General features: G+C 42.2%; 1 protein-coding gene across 2 annotated transcripts in view; it reads left to right on the plus strand.

Annotated features, from left to right (window-relative positions):
- The window catches only part of SUSD1 (sushi domain containing 1), a 144,369-nt gene extending 136,399 nt beyond the window's left edge, over positions 1–7,970 (plus strand). For both annotated transcript variants that reach the window (XM_032634457.1, XM_032634459.1), the window contains one exon: positions 7,766–7,970. In XM_032634457.1, coding sequence (XP_032490348.1) covers positions 7,766–7,782 — 17 coding nt within the window. In that variant the 3' untranslated portion in view covers positions 7,783–7,970. The remainder of the gene's footprint in view (positions 1–7,765) is intronic.
- Positions 7,971–20,687: the final 12,717 nt, after the last annotated feature.

A 20,687-nucleotide genomic window follows, 5' to 3' on the forward strand; every position in this document is an offset into this window, starting at 1 on the left:
TGCAGCTTGCTGCCAAGGGCACAAAACAGCTGAGTCTGACTTGACTGCCTGTGATCAGCATTCATGAGCATTTTTACTGGATTTCTTGTAGAAAATTAACACATAGTTATCTGGTCTGAACTTGTGCATCTGGAACAGCTCACTGGATTAGATGGAGGCTGAAGGAACTCCACAAGGGTAAAAGGACCAGCCCCGATACTGACCTCGTGAGACTGCATCTCAGTGTCCAGCCGTAACACACCCCTGGTGTCAGCCCCTTTCCTCCACTTCCCCTCCTCTCTGCAGCCACTCCTCGGACTTCCTCTCCCTCAACCTGCAGGCTGCTGCTGCAGACCCCTGCAGACCTCTGTAAAGAGATCACTCGGATGGGGCTGGAGCTAGAACACAGCTGGAACCTACACTGGAGATACAGCTGGGAGGGCACATGAGTTTCACTGTGAGCCAGGCATGGAAAGACCAAGGCTTGTCACTGGATGAGATAGAAGAAACAGAGACCTACTTCTGGACGGCAGGAGGCTGTCTGCTTTCCTGGAGGGACACACGGTGCCGAACAGACTTGGGGAGTTGCCTGTGTGTCTCGGAGGGCTACCTATGTGCATTGGAGGGATACTTGTGTTTATTCTACACTCGACCTGGGACTGTGGTCTGTACTGATTGCATTGCACTCATAGCTTTCCAAGGTTGGCTGGCCAACACATCATCCTCAGCCTCTGCCTGCAAGTGAGTTGCCAACTGGCCCTTTATTGTCCGCCCAGCTGTTGTCAGCTTCGTCACCCAGGTCATTGCCCTTAATTCCTGGGCCTTCACCAGTTTCCCAAGGATAAATTGTTTGGACTACTTCTAGTCTGCTGCTGTGTACTAGCCTGCATTTTTGGAACTCTGATAAAGTTTCCAAACTGACTTACCTTTTTTTGCTCTATGACTCCTGCTTTGCATAATTGTTTGCTTCATCACCCACCATGCTGCATTTCTGGTAAACTGAAAGAAAAAGAAATTGTTAGAACTGAGCAACAGGGAAAACAACTTATTTTGAACCGATGCTTTCTGAGTGGAATGAGAGCCTGAGACTTGAGGCTGAAGGAGAGGCTGCCCAGCTATGCTGAACTTTTAAGCATTTCAACTGAGAAGCTCCGAAATTCTCTGATCTTAGTGAATTCCTATCTAATTTTGAAGAGATCCCCCGGGAGCCCCCACTCTGAGGGTGGTGATAGGTCACTAGAATCATTTAAATCTGTGTTTATAAGATTTATAAGTATTTATAAGTATTCAGTTTAAACTGAATACTTACAGTGAAAAGAAAGCTTTAAAAAAAAAATCCATAGCACACGGGGATGAGATATGACACCCAGTGAAAGAAATCATAGCTTAAGTTACCCTGAGTTATACTGTGTTTGGGAAATGCTCTGAACTCAATACTTATGCCACGTACTCTAAGACCAAAGTACGCAGATTTTTAAATTATTATTATTCTCAGGAGTAAGCTTGCTGAATCACCACAGGCTTTTTGGTTTTTTAACTACCAGTTTGCTGAATGTCACTGTCCATTTGGCTTGGAATTGCTCTAGGTCCACCCTAGAGCCCACCTTTTGAGCCTGTCACTTGGCAAAGTGCATTATTGGTGGTCCTTCCTGCTAAGTATAGAGCTTGGTAGCGATTTCAAATTAGTGGGGAATGACTGATTATTAGGGAAGTGTGGGAATCAATGTCTAACCATTTGGGGAACCATTGTTTGCAATAAATATGATGAACAACGAAGGGAAGCCTCTTGCACTGTTGGTGGGAATGTAAATTGATGCAGCCACTATGGAGAACAGTATGGAAGTTCCTTAAAAAACTAAAAATAGAACTACCATATGACTCAGCAATCCCACTACTGGGCATATACCCTGAGAAAACCGTAATTCAAAAAGACACATGCACCCCAGTATTCATTGCAGCACTATTAACAATTGCCAGGACATGAAAGCAACCTAAATGTCTATCAACAGAGGAATGGATAAAGAAGATGTGGTACATATATACAATGGAATATTCCTCAGCCATAACAAGGAACGAAATTAGGTTATTTGTAGAGACATGGATGGGCCTAGAGATTGTCATATTTAGTGAAGTAAGTCAGAAAGATAAAAACAAATATCGTATATTATCACATATATGTAGAATCTAGAAAAATGGTATAGGTGATCTTATTTGCAAAGCAGAAATAGAGACACAGACGTAGAGGACAAACGTATGAATACTAAGGGGGAAAGGGGCGGGTGGGATGAATTGGGAGAATGGGATTGATATATATAAACTATTGATGCTATGTATAAAATAGATAACTAATGAGAACCTATGGTATAGCTCAGGGAATTCTACTCAGTGCTCTGTGGTGACCTAAATGGGAAGGAAATCCAACAAAGAGGGGATATATGTACACGTATAGTTGATTCACTTTGCTGTACAGTAGAAACTAACACAACATTGTAAAGCAACCATACTCCAATAAAAATTAGTTTAAAAAAAGAATAAAAGCTGTTTAAAATCAATTAAAAATGAGTTAATAGGCTTACCGTATAATAGTCTTACACATCAATAACAAAAACTGTAAGATCCTCTTGCAAGGGGAAAAGAATGATCAGACAATTCACAAGTTCTACTGTTATTTTTCTCTGAAGTCACACCTATATTTGAATTTTTCTTGCACCAGCAAAAATGAAGCAAGAAACAAAGAACATAACATGGGAGTAGGAAGCCAGGTGGACATCAGACAGCTGATCAAAATGTTCACTGTCCAAAGGCTAGGTGTGATTTCCATCCTAGCTCACACAGCCTGTCTTCGACCTTTCTATTCCCAGATAACACTTTTTTCTTTTCTTGCCTAATACTACTCTTCTCTAATTGATAGCTTCCAATGGATCATATCTGTCTGAGGCGTGTTTCTTAAACCCTAAGGAGGATTTGATGTGTGTCCTCTATCTGGAGTATAGCCAGGAAACTTCCCAGTACTCTTTCAAAGAAATGAGACTGGAAGTGTGAAATCTAGTCCCGTCCTGTTAGTTTAGCATTCATTGTGAGCAGACTGGACTCTTGCCCAGCTGAAAGAAGCTGACGTCATCTGCTTTCATTTGACCCTGAATTTCCCCTCTGATTGAGACATCAGTCCAACCTTCATTTCACAACACCCAGCAAATATTTTACTGAATGCCTTCAGTGATGGAGTTTCTACACTACAAGCAGAATGACAAGCAGAAAGACAAGAGGGAAGGGGGTAGCAAAGGTTACTCAGGTGGAGTTTGAGCTGGACCTTGAAGGATTAGGAGGGTTTTATCAGGCAGAGAAGACTAGAAGGGAAATTCCAGTAATGGAAGGGGGGAGGGGTATAAGAATATGAACAAAGGCAGGAAGTTTCATGAAGAGACATCAAAGATCACGAGAGGGATGGACCAACGTAAGAGAGACATTACCAAAGTAAAAATGAAGGAGTTGATGGTGCATTGGATTGGCTGGGTGCTGGAGGGATGCAGGGAGGTACATATAGGAAGGGGAAGATATGCTTATTGAGCCTTTGAAAATAACATTTAGAAAGAACATCTGCTACACAATTTGTGACTCTAATGAGACTTCTTTCCCCCAAACATACTAGATATTCATTTAAATATACTTCTTCGAAGTAGTTACTTTGAAAAACTAAATACACACTTATTCCAGTGGTGCTATTAGTGTTTGAAAAATCTTTAGAAATCCCCTTTGGGAATTGCCTTCAGAATTTGTTTATGAGCTACCAAAGAACATCAAGCAGTTTTATTACCTCACGGTTTTCTGTCTCTGTTTCTCTACATACGGTGAAAACATTATATATGCATATAAAACATGTATCATTAAAACTGAACCATTTGGACATTTCTTTAATTTTTTTATTGTAGTATAGTTGATTTGCAATGTTGTGTTAATTTCTACTGTACAGCAAAGTGATTCAGTTACATATACATTCTTTTTTTAAAAAAATTAATTTCTTTTATTTATTTTTGGCTGTGTTGGGTCTCCGTTGCTGCGCGGGGGCTTTCTCTAGTTGCCGCGAGCGGGGGCTACTCTTCGTTGCGGTGCGCGGGCTTCTCATTGCAGTGGCTTCTATTGTTGTGGAGCACGGGCTCTAGGTGCACGGGCTTCAGTAGTTGTGGCTGGCGGGCTCTAGAGCACAGGCTCAGTAGTTGTAGCGCACAGGCTTAGTTGCTCTGCAGCATGTGGGATCTTCCCGGACCAGGGCTCGAACCCGTGTCCCCTGCATTGGCAGGCAGATTCTTAACCACTGCTCCACCAGGGAAGCCCTATACATTCTTTTTTAATATTCTTTTCCATTAAGGTTCATCACAGGATATTGAATATAGTTCCCTGTGCTATACAGTAGGACCTAGTTGTTTACCATTGTATATATAAAATATTTTGCATCTGCTAACCCCAACTTCCCACTCCATCCCTCCTCCACCCTCCCTCCCCCTTGGCAACCACAAATCTGTTCTCTATGGACATTTCTTTTACAAGCTAGAACATGTGGGGGGACTTCCCTGGAGGCCTAGGGGGCATGGGTTCAATCTCTGGTAGGGATCCCGCATGCCACTTGGCATGGCCAAAAAACAAAAACAAAAACACTAGAACATGTGGCAAGTGGCTTTTACCTATTTCCAAAAATTGAATACAATCTGAAAAACATTTCACTTATGGACTCAGAACACCCCCAAAAATTGTGCTTCAGGCTCTGACGGCAATCTTCAAAGGGGGATTCCAGCAGTATTGAGCCTCCATAGAATTGAAGTCATGTGGACCTCCACAAGTGACCTCCACAGGTGACTGTTGCCACAGGGACCTTGTCCCACGATTAGATACATTCTAGGGAATTTCTGTCATCGTGGCTGGACAAGTTGTCATATGACAGTTTATGGTCCATGTTGGCTTCTTATGCAGTCACTCATGATCAGAGACCCCCTTCCCCAAGTCCCCCGTGAAGACCTTGCCAAACCTGGGAAGAGAAGGGGGTTTCCTAAAACCATCGGACACTAAGACCACCTAATGGCAGAGTCTGAGGAGGACCGGACTTCAGCTCACTGTCCATTCTGGCTTCGTTTCACAAAAGCGGAGCCCTTTTGCAGAGGGAGGAAAGCCTTTCTGGTGACTGGAATGGGGAAATAAGGCTGCGGTGTTCCTCTAGGCACTGAATCCACTCTGGGGCAGACAGGACATGTCCCATCCACAACCACATTCCAGGGCAATGTTCTGGATCCAGAAAGAATGCAAAGCTTAGAGACAGCTGAACAGTATTCCTGGAAGGTACACACTGCAAACAGGCAGTTGTGATTCCTCAATAAATTGCCCAAAGGGCATGAGTGTGTGTGTATTGTACACGTGTGCATATTTATGTTGCCTGTCGTGTGTGCACACATGTGTTATTGTGTGATGCATGTGTGTATGGTATGTTCAAGTGGGGTGTGTATGGTACCTGTGTGCACATGTGTGTTGTCATGTGTGCACACGTGTGTATTGTGTGGTGCATGTGTATATGCTATGTTCGTGTGGTGTGTGTGTATGGTACATGGCTGCATGTGTGTTGTCTGTTGTATGTGCACATGTCTGTATTGTGTGGTGTATGTGTGTATGATGTTCACATGGTGTGTGTGTGTGTGTGTGTGTGTGTGAAGGGCGCTGGGACGATCCTGACAGGAGTGAGTGACAGGAACTGCCATTGGTCATCCCTCTCCCTACATCTTCAGAGTCTGTGGGAACAGGTCAGTAGAGACAGGAGAAAAATTCTGTCAGCTGAAGAACCAATACTTTTTCCCTTGGGAGGAATAATGATGTTTTCTCAATGACTACACAACTCTTTTCATACCAGAGTAGCAGCAAGTTGTCTGTCATTTGTATTGCACATATTTTCCCACATTTGTCCTTTGTCTTTCAACTTTATTTATAGGGCTCTTGTCTGTTTTTGCCATTGGAAAGTTTTCACTGTTACATAGTTGAGGTTATTAATCTTTTGTTTGTGATCACCGGCTGTCATGACATGCTCAGATAGACTTTCCACCCACGATTATAAAAATATTCGTCTAGTCTCTCTCCTAGTTCTTAAGTTATTTTGGTTTTTACTTTAAAACATTTGCTGTATTTAGAATTTATTTTGTGTAATGAATGAAACAAGAACCTACATTTTATTTAAAACATTTCACACCAACCTGTATTTTTCTTTCACACTATTCACTGCAGTTAAAATAGCACAATTATTTATGTGATTATCTTTTCCCAATCACCACTGATTTGAGATAGCACATATTTTTCATACAATACTTTGAAATATGCTTGTTTCTGCAAATATCATGTTGGGATTTTGACCAGAAAAGGGATTTTCTAGATTATTTTGGAAGAATTTATATTAGAATATTTCTGTGCACTCACAGGGGATGCCTTTTCACTTAGTCATATATTATCTTCTATTTCTTGGTAATTTTATCTTTTTTTCACATAATTCAAATTTATTTGTATAATTTTATGTTTTGTACTTTTAAAATGGATTAAATTTGGGTTATATTTCTTATACATTATAAGACTTTTGATTTTTGAATATTAATATATCATCAAAACCTTCTCAACTCTCTTTTACTCTTTTAATTTTCAGTAATTTTCTGCTGAATCTTAGGCTTTCTATTATCTGCAAATGATGATAATTTTGTCTTCTTCATTCCAATAGTTAAACCTCTTATTTTGTTCTTTTGTCTAATTGCAATGTCTATCACATAAAACCAATGTCCTATTATAGAAATTATAAGTCCTTAATCGCTAAGTTTGATATTGGCTTTTGGTATAAGATATGTTTTGATAGTAAGGAAATTATTCACCTAATCCCATTTTACAAAGAACATTTATCAAGAATGGACATTACATTTTATGAATGTTTTATTGAAATCTACCATGGGATTATATGCTTTTCCCCCTTTGGTCAACATTAATATAAATTTTCAAACATTTAGCCACCTTTGCATTCTTGTAATACATAGTCATAGTCATGGTAAATTGTTATTTAAATCTGCCCCCAGATTCTATTTGTTAATATTGGGCTGGCCCAAAAATGCCTTTGGTTTTTAAGTAAAAATAAAAGACACATTTTTCATTTTCACCAAGAACTTTATTGAACAATGTATTCACCATTTAGTTCCACTACCTTCTGCCATCTTTCAAGCAACTTCATAATTCCATCTTCCCAAAGCTTTTTATCTTTTTGAGCAAAGAACTCTTCCACGTGTCTTTTACAGTCTTCCACGGAATTGAGATTTTTTCCATTAAGAGAATTTTGTAAAGACCAAATTAAATGGAAATCCGAAGGTGCAATGTCTGGTAAATACAGCGGGTGAATCAGAACTTCCCAGCCAAGCTGTAACAGTTTTTGCCTGGTCATCAAAGAAACATGGGGTCTTGCATTATCCTGATGGAAGATTATGTGTTTTCTGTTGACTAATTCCGACGCTTTTCATCGAGTAGCTGCTTTCAGTTGTGAGCAGTCCTTGTTGGAATTAATCATTTGGTTTTCCGGAAGGAGCTCATAATAGAGAACTCCCTTCCAGTCCCACCATATACACAACATCACCTTCTTTGCATCAAGACCGGCCTTTGGTGTGGTTGGTGGTGGTTTATTTCACTTGCCCCGCAATGTCTTTCCCTTCCACATTATTGTACAGTATCCACTTTTCTTGGCCCATCATAATTTGTTTTAAAACGGAACGTTTTTGTTACATTTCAGTAGAGAATCGCACGTGAAAATAAGGTCAAGAAGGTTTGTTTTGCTTAGCTTATGTGGCACCTAAACATCAAAGCGATGAAAAAAAACCAAGCTGGAGCAAATGGTTTTCAGCGCTTGATTTGGATATTTTGAGGATGTCGGCTATCTCCCGCGTGGTATAATGTTGATCGTTCTCAATTAATGTCTCAATTTGATTGCTATCAACTTCAACTGGTCTACCTGACTGTGGAGCATCATCCAGCGAGAAATCTCCAGCGCAAAACTTTGCAAACCACTTTTGACGTGTTCCGTCAGTCACAGCACCTTCTCCATACACTGCACAAATCTTTTTTTTGCGTTTTGGTTGTGTTTTTACCTTTCTTGAAATAATAAAGCATAATATGCTGAGAATGTTGCTTGTTTTCTTCCATCTTCAGTATTAAAATGGCTACACAAAAGTTCACCAATTTCGATAAGTCTTTTTTTAAATGCACGCTGATATGACGGCTGTCAGATACAATCTAACAAAACTGTTTTGAATGCAGTTAAAGACAGCTAACTGCTGTTAGACCATTTTACAGAAAAAAACTGAACGAACCTTTTAGTCAACCCAATACTTTATTTGAGAACTTTAAAAAAATCAATTTTGATATCTCTGGTTTTCTCTCCTGCGTTACCTATTCAAAGCAGCAGTACATTGGTATTTGTTAATTAGCAAGAATTCCTTCTTTCTCTGGCCGAGGACATTTAAAATATGCTACTTCCGCTATGTAGGTAGATAGTAATTGTGCATCTCTTCCCATCTAGTTTTCCAAATGTGTCAGCGTAGGATTATTCAATGTTCCCTGGGATTGTGAAGTAGTCCTTGCCTCTAGACACTGCCCCAATCTGATAGGAAATGATGACAGAGAAAAAATGATGTGCTTGGCAGGCAAGTATCTCTTGCAACACTGGGTCCCTTAGTAATCAATAATGGGCCAATGGGCCCCAGTGGGAGTGTTTCTTATTCTTCCAGCAGCTAATCCATGCCCTCAGGACTCATGCTGGTGGGAACCTTCAGAACTGACTCCACTTACAGTCAGTAACACCAGACTGTGGTCACGAGCTAGAAACTGCTGTCAGGTGATGCAAATCAGTTTGTTCCAAACGGCATTATAAAGGCTGTGTTCTTCAGGGTGTAAAGTGTTGAGGCCTCTCCCAGCTACAGCCTACTTAAAGTATTAATACTTTTCCTTGCTTTTGGTTCATTTTCATTCCTGCTTGTGTTGGTGTAGGGTTTGGGGCTAACATGTACTTCTGCCATCATTTTTTTAAAAAAATAAATTTACTTATTTTATGTTTGGCTCCACTGGGTCTTCTTTGCTGCGCGCGGGCTTTTCTCTGGTTGCTGCGAGCGGGGGCTACTCTTCGTTGCTGCGCGTGGGCTTCTCATTGTGGTGGCTTCTCTTGTTGTGGAGCATGGGCTCTAGGCGCGCAGGCTTCAGTAGTTGTGGCACACGGGCTCTAGGTGCGCAGGCTCAGTAGTTGTGGCGCACGGGCTTCGTTGCTCCATGGCATGTGGGATCTTCCCAGGCCAGGGCTCGAACCTGTGTCCCTTGCATTGGCAGGCAGATTCTTAACCACTGCACCATCAGGGAAGCCCCCATATGGCTTTTTTAGCAGCTGAAAAAAAAATTTTTTTTAATCAAATAGAATTTTTAGCAATGAATCACATAAATATTTTTAGAAAAACCTTTCTTAGTAGATGGGTTAAACAGAATATTAAATACAGCTGAAGAGAAAATTAGCAAACCAGGAAGGCAAATCTAAAGTGCAGACAGAAAAAGATGTGTAAAATATAAAGAGGGATTGAGATACGGAGGTGGAATGTGAAGGTCTGAAATACATATAATCAGAATTTCAGAAGAAAGAATAAAGAGAATGGAGGAGAAGCAATATTTGAAAATTTTGAGATTTAGGTGTTTATAAAGTCCTAGGTATAACTGAATCACTTTGCTGTACACCTGAAACTAACATAAAGTTGTAAGTCTACTATACTCCAATATAAAATGAAAATTAATTAAAAAAAATAATAAAATGAAGTAAAGATGAGGGTCCCCGTATTTGGGAGTGTGAAAAACTATTAGAAAGGCCATGAATTGATGGAGGAATCTGGGACAGAAGGAAAGACTGTGAAAATAGTACTGAAATAATGAATGTCCCAAAGGGCAGTACCTGATGGCACTGAAGATGGGGCATTCGAGGTTCAAGGGAGTTTGGATTATGGAAATGGTGGTGGCAGTAGAGATTAAGGAGAAAGCAAGCATGAGCTGATATGCTGATGGGAGATGGTATGTCTCCAAGGGAATCTGGAAATTTTTAAAATAAACCTATAGTTTATACTCAGTGTATTTTTAGGTTTTCACTGGATATAGGGCACTAGGGTAACCAAGAGACAGGAGCAGGACTTCAGAAGGAGAGTAGTCCCAGCTGAGGAATCAGAGTGAAGATTCAGAATACTGCATGTCTAAATGAAACCACATGGCTTTTTTTTTTTCTGAAATCACCCTATTTATTAATTTACCTGTGTTATTTCTCGTATCACACCATGAGCCCCGAGGCAGAGCCCAGTTCGCCGCTTCATCTACTCACGTGATAGCACCTGACTGCGCTTGGCCCCAAATCCCAGAATACCCAAGGGACTGGAGTCTTGGGATTAGTTTAGTAAATATTTCCATTAAAAGGACAGGCAGGGGACTTCCCTGGTGGCGCAGTGCTTAAGAATCTGCCTGCCAATGCAGAAAACATGGGTTCGATCCCTGGTCTGGGAAGATCCCATATGCTGCAGAGCAACTAAGCCCGCAAGCCACAACTACTGAAGTCCGTGCACCACAACTACTGAGCCTGCACTCTAGAGCCTGTGAGCCACAACTACTGAGCCCACGTGCCACAACTACTGAAGCCCACGTGCCTAGAGCCCATGCTCCACAACAAGAGAAGCCACCGCAATGAAAATCCCGTGCACTGCAAGGAAGGATAGTCCCCGCTTGCAGTAACTAGAGAAAGCCCACATGCAGCAACCAAGACCAAATGCAACCAATAAATAAATGAATTTAAAAAAAAAGGACAAGCAGCTGGCAACTTCAGCCTCCTGCCCTGTCTATCCCGGTGGCCCCACCACGTGTCTTTTATTAAAGCCAAAACGTTTCAGCTGTGTCTATATGAGCTTTACATAACAGATAGTGACGGGTATTTCTCTGGGTCTCTTAGTTTATAAATAGGATAAGGCTAGAGGGATGTTCACCATCTATTAAATGCTTATCTTGTGCTAGGCGTGGAGTTACGCACTTTGTGAACAATATATGCTGTGGGTATCTAAGTTATCATCGTCATAATTATCATTATCCCTATTTTAAAGATGATAAAACTGAGGTTTAGAAGCAGTTAAATCATTATCCAAGGTCACCTACCAGTACCTAGCAGAGTTGGAATTCTAACCCAGATCTTTGTACTGCAAATTTTTAAACTTGGGGACTTCCCTAGCAGTCCAGTGGTTAAGACTCGGTGCTTCCACTGCAGGGGGCATGGGTTCCATCCCTGGTCAGGGGACTAAGATCCTGCATGCCTCAGGTGCGGCAAAAATTAAAAAAAAAAAATCTTAAGCTTGGAAATTCTTTGTGTGCACACAATTACATAAAAGCAAAAATCTCTCATTATTAGAGGATTCTCTGGGTGAGAAACTCAATTTCCTGTTCTCTAGTTAAGAGATCACAAAAACACTGACCCCTGGAAATAAAATTCAAACACTAGCAAACATTTCTTTTTGTTTCTCAGCTGTCAGGGTGACACCTTAGTGTTCTATTTTTTCAAATTTCAATATGACTCATTTTGTTTCCCAGTAAATATGATTTTAGTTTTGGAAACTCTGATTTTAAGGTGGGTGTGAATATGTGTTTTTTCTAGGTGCTTGTGTTTCAAAACAATTTGTTGTACAGTTAATTTTTAAATGCCTCTTGGCAGCTGTTTTAAACAACATTCTAGCTGCTGAGTGAGTTGAAAAATAAATGAGTTTGCTTCCTAGGAAACTACAAAATGAATGACTCCTTTCTTGTTCTTGGTAATTAAATTCTCACATTCAACTCCATATCAGAAGTAGCTTCTCTTTCATTTCCTGTGATATTTAAACCTTTTTTTTTTCCTGCACAGTGACCAAAGCACCCCATTATGCAAACACTCTGATTCCTGCGCATGTTAAACCCCCCTTGGAAAACACCCCCATTCAAGGTATCAATAGCATTTTCTTTGAAGGACATTCTAAGTAAACTGGCTTGCAGAGACTATATTCTGTCCCATGACACAGTCTTGGTCATCTGTCTCTAATATTTCTTCACACTAGACCTTGCCAAAGCTCACATGTCCCAGTTTCAGAAAACAACATGACATTGTCAGCTGATTCCAAGGCCCCAGATTAGTGGTTCACAAGCTTTACTGCACATTGGAGTTATCTGGGAAGCTTTAAAAAAATACTGACACAAGTCTCACGTGACTCTGATTTAATCGGTCTGGAGTGCCACCTGGGCATTGAGATTTTATTTTTTAAGGGCCTCAGGTAATTAAACTGTGCAGCTGAGTTTGGAAACCACTGCCCGGAGCTCCAGGGTGCAGGTTTAGCCACAATCCTGTCTGGAACAGAATAAAAGGGAACAGACAAATGTTAGGTAAAATCATTCCTACTACCTTGGTTATCAGGAAGCAGAGTCCCTGTGATGCCTCCTTCCATCAGCTTCCTCCCCCAGTGTTGGTCCTCAGACTCGTACTTAACTTTATCATTGTTTTCACCAATAGGGAGGATATAGCTGATTTTATTTTATTGTATTTATGTATTCATTCATTCATTCAGTCAGTCAGTCTTTTAATGGAGGGCTTAATGTTGAATTGAGACCACGGCCAACCTTAATGGCAATATACATTATACAGAGCCTAAAACTAAGTAACACCATTTCCTGATAATCACATTATTTTAGTTCTTTTGGGAAGAAGTTTAGGGATGTTTATAACTCTATGGTAGAAGTGGATCCTCAGTCATCCGTTAGGCTCTTTCCACTGATTCCTTTATTCTGGGCCACAAACATGCAAATCTTCCCTGGGCTTTAAAACATTTTCCTTTTTCCTGCTTTCCACTCAACCCACCGTACCACCTTCTTCCATCCTCCCACTGCTAAATTCTTCAAGAGTAATATCTATACTTTCCATTCTTTCCTGGACACCACCATAGCTAACTTCAATCTCCATATCTCCATGGAAACTGCACTCACAAAGGTGATCAGTGGTTTTGGGACCAAAGTCCAAATCCAGTAGCTTCTCACTCTTCATTTTGCCTAACCTATTATTTAACACCATTTAAAATTCTCTGAAGCAATGGTAATAAAAACAATATGTACTGGACATAAGAATCTATACATAGATCCGAGAAGCATAATTGAGTCCAGAAATAACCTTGAGTACTCGTGAGTAATTAACATAGGACAAAGGTGGCCTTTAAATTAAGTGAGGGGCTTCTCTGGTGGTGCAGTGGTTAAGAATCCACCTGCCAATGCAGGGGACACGGGTTCGAGCCCTGGTCCGGGAAGATCCCACATGCCGCAGAGCAGAGCCCATGCTCCACAACTACTGAGCCTGCGCTCTAGAGCCTGCAAGCCACAACTACTGAAGCCTGCGCTCTAGAGCCCGTGCTCCACAACAAGAGAAGCCACCGCAATGAGAAGCCCATGCACAACAACGAAGAGAAGGCCCCACTCGCCGCAACTAGAGAAAGCCTGTGCACAGCAACGAAGACCCAACACAGCCAAAGATAAACAAATAAAACAAATTAATTAAAAAACAACAACAACTATAGTCTCCACTTGCATTTAGTTGGCATTTGCGTCCGATTTCTTCATCCATCTCTTTACTATTCTGTGTCACTTTTAGGTTTTGGGTGTCATAGATCACATTTTAAATTCTGCTTATGGTTTCCGCTAAGATTTTCGGAAGCAGTCATTAAGCTACAATTCCCTGTTTGTCAACGATGGGGTTTAAGGAGGGAAATGTGCTTTCCTTATTGAATATGAGGAATTTAGAAAACATCTGCTGCTCCCTGTTCTTGCCAGAGCACTTGAAACACTGTAAATCTGGGTGGATCCTGAATGTAGCAGTGGACCTTGTTTTTATACAAGTGGGTGTTTTGTATTAACCTATGAGATGGAAGGAGGCAGGAAATTAGGATATTTGGCCTCATGATCTCTCATTCCAGGGGGAACCATCTCTACTGCTGTCAATCTCATCTCTCACTGCCAACTGCGGTTCTGTCAAAGGAAGCAGGATGAGAGTTAGGAGCATGAGGTCTGGGGTCTCTCCACCAAGGTTTGCATCCTGAGTTCATCACTTACTAGTTGGATGGTCTTGGGTGATTAACTTAACACATTCAGCTTCCTAATCTGGAAAAAAAAAAAAAGGCTGACAACAGCAGAATTCTGAATTCCATGGGGTGGTTTTGAGGATTAAATTACATAATGCTGGCACATACTAAACGCTCATGAAATGTTAGCTGCTATTATTATTTTTATCATCATCATCTGTAAAAGGGGATTGATAAGGGGATTGATGATCTTTAAAGATCATTCCTACCAGAGAGAGCTTGACAAAGTGGCATAATAATTGTTGCTCTCTCTTCGCCTAGAATTTTCTGCTCAGAGTTCTCCCACGGACCAGACACATGCTGGCCTGTAATGGGATACTCACAGATCTATTAATGAAGAGTAAATTTACTATCATGGAGCAGTAACTGAGACTTTCCTCAGGTCACTCATTTCTCTAACATAACTTAAGGGGCAAGTCCTCACTACCTTCAGAAAGAAAGTGTTCCACTCAGAGCCCTCTTTTCCTTAAACTCTCTTTAGCTCTTCTTCCCACTTCCTCTGAAGTCCCCACTGTTTTTAGTTCCCACTTCAGTTTTCTTGGAAAGCTCAACCTCATTGCAGGGGAGATTGAAGCCGTAGACTCCGGGATCTTCAAACATCACCTGGATGCTAGCGCCAGCATCCTCTGCTCACGCTTTGTCAGTTTCAAAGGGAGGAGGGGGTCTAGCCTAGCAGTGCAGTAGATGGTGAGTTCTCCTCTTCTGGGTTACTTTTCCCTCCAACGATAGCTATGGCCGATTCAGTCTCAAAAGTTCGCTCAGCATCAAGCATATTTCATCATCCAGCTCAGGGGGTGAAAAAATTTTTAATAAAACAATCATATATTGAATTGTTACATATACTAGGATTTGAGCTAATTCCTTCTTTTCTATGTAGTTCTGTTAAATCTTGTATGTACCACTCTGATTTTATTCCTGTGGTTTTATAATATATTTTAGTAGACAACAGAGCTAGTTTCCCCTTCGGTGCTTTAATTTTTCAAAATTGTTTAGCGATTTGTGGCAGAATTTCATGTTGACTTCTCCTATCCCCATCCAAATCCTCTATCGCCTCTTCGTTAGAGGCTGGAGAAGTGAACACTCAAGGCCTCCACCCCCAACCTCCTTTGTTGCCCCAGTTTGACAGAGGATACAGTTCTAGCCAATTAGGCTGAAGTGAGGTCTACGAGGGGAGTTTCTGGGAAAGCTTTTATTTTACAGCAGAAAGGAGGGCTGTTGCCTCTCCTTTCTGCCTCTTCCTGCCTTGAAAGCAGATGTGTGGCAGCCATCTTGAACTTAAGAATCATTTTGTCAAGTTAAAAAAAAAAGTAAAGCCAGGGGAATTTATACAGCTCTATAACAGGGCTATATTATAAAATGTCCTTTCTCTAGAGCTGTGGGGGAAATTAGGCAAATATTGGCTCAGCTCCTGAGAGTGAGTTTCATTAATTCGTCCATTTAATAAGGCCTGGTTGAGTCTTTCCTGTTTGATGTATGTGAGCATAAAAAATGAGCTTATCGCCAAAGGTTGATGGGTGTACAGATAAGGAGCGAGAAATCAACCTGGATGATGGTTTGCACTTGACACAAGGACGTTCAAGTCTGAGCAGTAGACCCCTGCCTCCTGTGGGCTCTTTACAAGAGTGATTTCCCAGCAAACTGCTTGCATTTCCTGGACTTGGATGTCTACCGGATCCCTACCCTCTGAGATGACCCTTCCTATCTCAAATTGCCTTGCGCAGAGAACATTATTTTCCAGTAAGTCCGGATGTCTTACTGGGGAGCAGATGGCTGCAGGAACTGTGCTTGAAGCCAGTTCTGCTACCACAGGGGTCTGAGATAGGCCAAGGAGATGATGATGACATGGACACATGTGTGTTTGAAATCAGGAGGGAAGAGGCCACTTTAGGCTGGGGGATTGGAGACGATTTCAGAACTAAAGTGGCGTGTGACCTCTCCTTCTTGGAATTATGGCTAAAGTCCCACAGACCTTAAGCAATTCACCCGAAGTAGAAACAAAAACTTCTGTGGGGAAAGTGGAAATTGGATGGTGTTTGTTCTTTGTACCACAGATATCCTAGGACTTCCTGAAGTGGGCGGCTGGTAGGACCAGTGTTTGGTTCAAAGTGATTGCTAAGTTGCTTCCAAGCCAAGACCTTGAGTCATCTTCAGTGGAGCCTGGTGTCCTGGGGAAGTCCAAATCACATACTTCTCCTCTTTGTCACCAGGATCCTGACCTCCCTTCAGAGGTTTTCTGAGGGCACCTAAGACCAGTACCCACTAAGGTCTGGAGGGACAGCCTGATCTTTTAAGCTTGGAATGTAGAGGCCTGAACTTGCTCCTGGGCTAGAAAGCTCTGGTCCTAGACAGAATAATTTATTTAGGTATTCATCTTTGTTTCCTTTGTACCTTACTCAGCATTCCAGCAGGTGACCAAGTCTCAGTGCTCCCTTGCCGCAGGGCCTAAAGAAGAAGCAGTCGGCAGGCCACCTCCCTTCCTGACTTTCTCCTTTGTCCTGAAGGATTGAGCATACAATGCTAGGAAGAGTGGCTTGAAGGATACAGTTCCTGGCTGTGAAAGAGCAAAGATTTTTCCCCAAGGGAAGAAATGGATGTCTGCAGTTTTTGTAAGTAATGGGCTCTGTGGCCCATCCTCCGTAGAACCCCAGGAAGATGACATTTCCATGTTAAGTATAGGAAGATCTTCCGGACTCTGGCTACCGAGGCTCTTGGCCCTGGCAAAGATTTCCATGGGGCAACTGGGTCACCCAACTTTAATGATCTGTGTAAGCTTGGTCTACAGGCAACTTGGTGGAAACCATGTAGAGAAGGGGTTGCACCATAGGTCAAAGTTGGCCAACATTTTTTATATTTTTAAATATTTGAAAACTATCAAAAGAAGAAGAATATTGTGACATATAAAAATGATATGAAATTCAAATTTCAGTGTCCATAATTAAAGTCTTATTGGAACACAACAAAGCTTATTCATTTACCTATTGTCTATGGCTCTTTTCCATCAACAGTGGCAAAGTTGAGTAGTTGTGACACAGTCCTGTCTGGCCTGCAAAACCTGAAATATTTACTCTCTGGTCCTTCACAGAAAAAGTTGCTGGCCCCTGAGGCACACCTATGCCCAGAGATGCTCCTGAATGTTTTGCTTCACATCATGACTCCTGGTCATTAGCTCTGGGAGTGGGGACGGAACTGGGAGGTGGGGAGGGAAGAGAACCTTCTCAATCTCTGAAATTTAATTTCCCGACAGCTGAATACAATAGGGCTCAGTGTCACCCCTACAGTAATTTTATGTAAAGTAGATAAACAGTATTATCTTTCTTGCACGTTCAGGTTTGTGTTACAAATTCATTCTTATCTCATAGGCCTTCCTGGCTTTTGTTTCACAGATCCTGTTTTGGAAGTAACACTCATAGGTCTCTTCCATCTCTGCACATCCAAATCCTACCATCAGATCGTAACTTAAATGTTCACCTTCCTCTCCATCCCTGGAAGTCTAACTTTGTTTATTCATCTTGCAGGTCCACCTAATAACATTTTTCAGAACAAACATACTTTCAAATATCCTGATTGCTTTTCCTCAGACAGCTGGACCATTTCTCCCAAATTAAAGTTTTGTTGTGATTTCTCCATCCTGTAAATCCTCATTGGACTCTGATACACATGATCACATTCTGGTAATTTGTGTACATTTCTTGTGAGTTTCCTGAGTTCAGGGACTGAGTCTAAGCAGGCTAAGCCATCCTGGAAAAGAATTGGCTCAACCAAGTTCAAATTCTGGTTCCAAAGCTAGCTGTGTGACCACGAACATATCATTAACGTCTACGGGCCTCCGTTTCATCATCTGAAAACTTCCATTAATGCTCTCTGTGCCTAGAGATGTAAGAACTAAATGAGATAGTGCTTTGAAAGTGCTTTTTAGGAATCAGTTGCCCCAGTACCCTTTGCAGTCCAACCCAGAGCCTAGAGCACAGGAGGCCCCCAAAATTGCTGAAACTGTTTGTGGCAGTCACACTGGGAGCAAGATGAGACCCTGGCTTTGGAAACGAGCACTTTGCCCCAGCATTTCCTCTTTCTCCTGAGGGCTGTGACCAGTCCTGAGAAGCAGCAGCATTCCCTCTGACCCCCACCTTGGTCCTCACAGTTGCATCACCACCACATGATCATAGCCGTGGTGGAACCACCCAAGAGGAGAGGAGGGGAAAGTGTGAACTGGACCAGGTGGGACTGTAAATGCCAGGGTAAGAAGGAGGCCTGGAGGGGCTCCCAGCAGAGGAGGATGAGCAGAGCTGACAAATGCTACAGGCGGATGTGCAGCCACCCCTCAGCCCTTTCTGAATGCTCCAGCCTCAGGCAACCAGTCACCAGGGCCACAGCTGATAAGGTGACTTTACCAGAGGAGATGTAAAAATTCCCTCTCTGCTCCTGCTTGGCCCTGGCTTTCGTGTAATCTCCTTAGGAGCGGAGCCAACTCTCCTGGAGAGGCCAAAGAAATCTCAGGATGTACATCCTTCAGAGACAAGATAATTCATGACTCAAAACCCTCCATATTCATTTATTTTAAATAACTGAGATAGTGTATGTACTTCCTCCTGCGAAACATGCTCTGTGCATTTAAAACTGAGCCCCCCTAAAACCGAGATCCTCTGCTGAGTTTATGAGAACCTCTCTATCCAAAAAGTTATTACCTTTCTTGTGCAACACCTGTTCCCCTCAAGATTGAGGAGTATCAAAAAAAGGGGTGGGGGGCTTCCCTGATGGCTCAGTGATTGAGAGTCCACCTGCCGATGCAGGGGACACGGGTTCGTGCCCCGGTCCGGGAGGATCCCACGTGCCGCGGAGTGGCTGGGCCCGTGAGCCATGGCCGCTGAGCCTGCGTGTCTGGAGCCTGTGCTCCGCAACGGGAGAGGCCACAACAGTGAGAGGCCCGCGTACCGCAAAAAAATAAAGGGGGGAATTGAAATAGAGCAGGACCCCTCAGGGCCCTCCTGGGTCCAAAAGTCTTTCTGTGTCCCCCGTTTCTTATTTGTAGGAAAAAGGCTTTCAGCCTCCTAGACCGTCCCTGAGTTCCAAAGGGCAGATTCAAACAGCTACTAATTAGAGGAGTGAGGGAATGCAGAAACAAAGGAAAGGCAGTCAAGAAACAATAGTGCAATTGCTGGGTCATATGGTAGCTCTATTTGTAGTTTTTTAAGGAACCTCCATACTGTTCTCCATAGTGGCTGTATCAATTTACATTCTCTTGCAGCAGTGCAAGAGGGTTCCCTTTTCTCCACACCCTCTTCAGCAATTATTGTTCGTAGATTTTTTGATGATGACCATGCTGACTGGTGTGAGGTGATACCTCATTGTGGTTTTGATTTGCATTTCTCTAATAATTAGCGGTGTTGAGCATCCTTTCATGCGTTTGTTGACACTATTTACAATAGCCAGGACATGGAAGCAACCTAAGTGTCCATCAACAGATGAATGGATAAAGAAGATGTGGCAATGGAATATTAGCCATAAAAAGAAACAAAATTGAGTTATTTGTAGTGAGGTGGATGGAACTCGAGTCTTTCATACAGAGTGAAGTAAGTCAGAAGGAGAAAAACAAATACTGTATGCTAACACATACATATGGAATCTTCAAAAAAAAAAAAGTTCTGATGAACCTAGGGGCAGGACAGGAATAAAGACACAGACGTAGAGAATGGACTTGAGGACACGGGGAGGGGGAAGGGGAAGCTGGGACGAAGTGAGAGAGTGGCATTGACATATGTACACTACCAAATGTAAAATAGATAGCTAGTGGGAAGCAGCCGCATAGCACAGGGAGATCAGCTCGGTGCTTTGTGACCACCTAGAGGGGTGGGATAGGGAGGGTGGGAGGGAGACGCAAGAGGGAGGGGATATGGGGATATATGTATACATATAGCTGATTCACTTTGTTATACAGCAGAAACTAACACACCATGTAAAGCAATTTTACTCCAATAAAGATGTTATCTAAAAACAAACAAACAAAAAAAAAAACAAAACAGAAAACAATAGTGCAGCATGAAGCAGGGTCCCAGTTTCTCCTCAAGGGGTCTATATACTAACAATCTGATACACATCTCTGAGTTCTTCTGTAAGAACTAAGGCCCCCACCCAAGTGAAGGATGGTAACTTTAGGCTGAGCACAAGCACGTGGACACCAGACTGGCTGGAACCAGAAGGCTGGTGACTGAGATTATTGGAACACCACTCTTACCTCCCCACCAACCAATCAGAGGAAGGTCACACACCCTGCAGACCTCCCCCCAGATTCTGCCTATAAAAACTCTTCCCCCAAAACTATTGGAGAGTTCAGGCTTTTTTTTAGCACGAGCCACCGGTTTTCCTTGCTTGGCACCTGCAATAAATTTTTCTCTGATCCAAACTCTGACTTTAGGTTTGTTTGGCCTTACTGTGCGCCGGGCACCTGAACTTGTATTCGACAACACACTTCCTTTGATCGCCTCCTTTGTAGGCTTAGATGGTCCACTTCTG

The sequence above is a fragment of the Phocoena sinus genome, chromosome 6 (genome assembly GCF_008692025.1).
Source record: "Phocoena sinus isolate mPhoSin1 chromosome 6, mPhoSin1.pri, whole genome shotgun sequence".
In the NCBI taxonomy this organism is placed as follows: Eukaryota; Metazoa; Chordata; class Mammalia; order Artiodactyla; family Phocoenidae; genus Phocoena; species Phocoena sinus.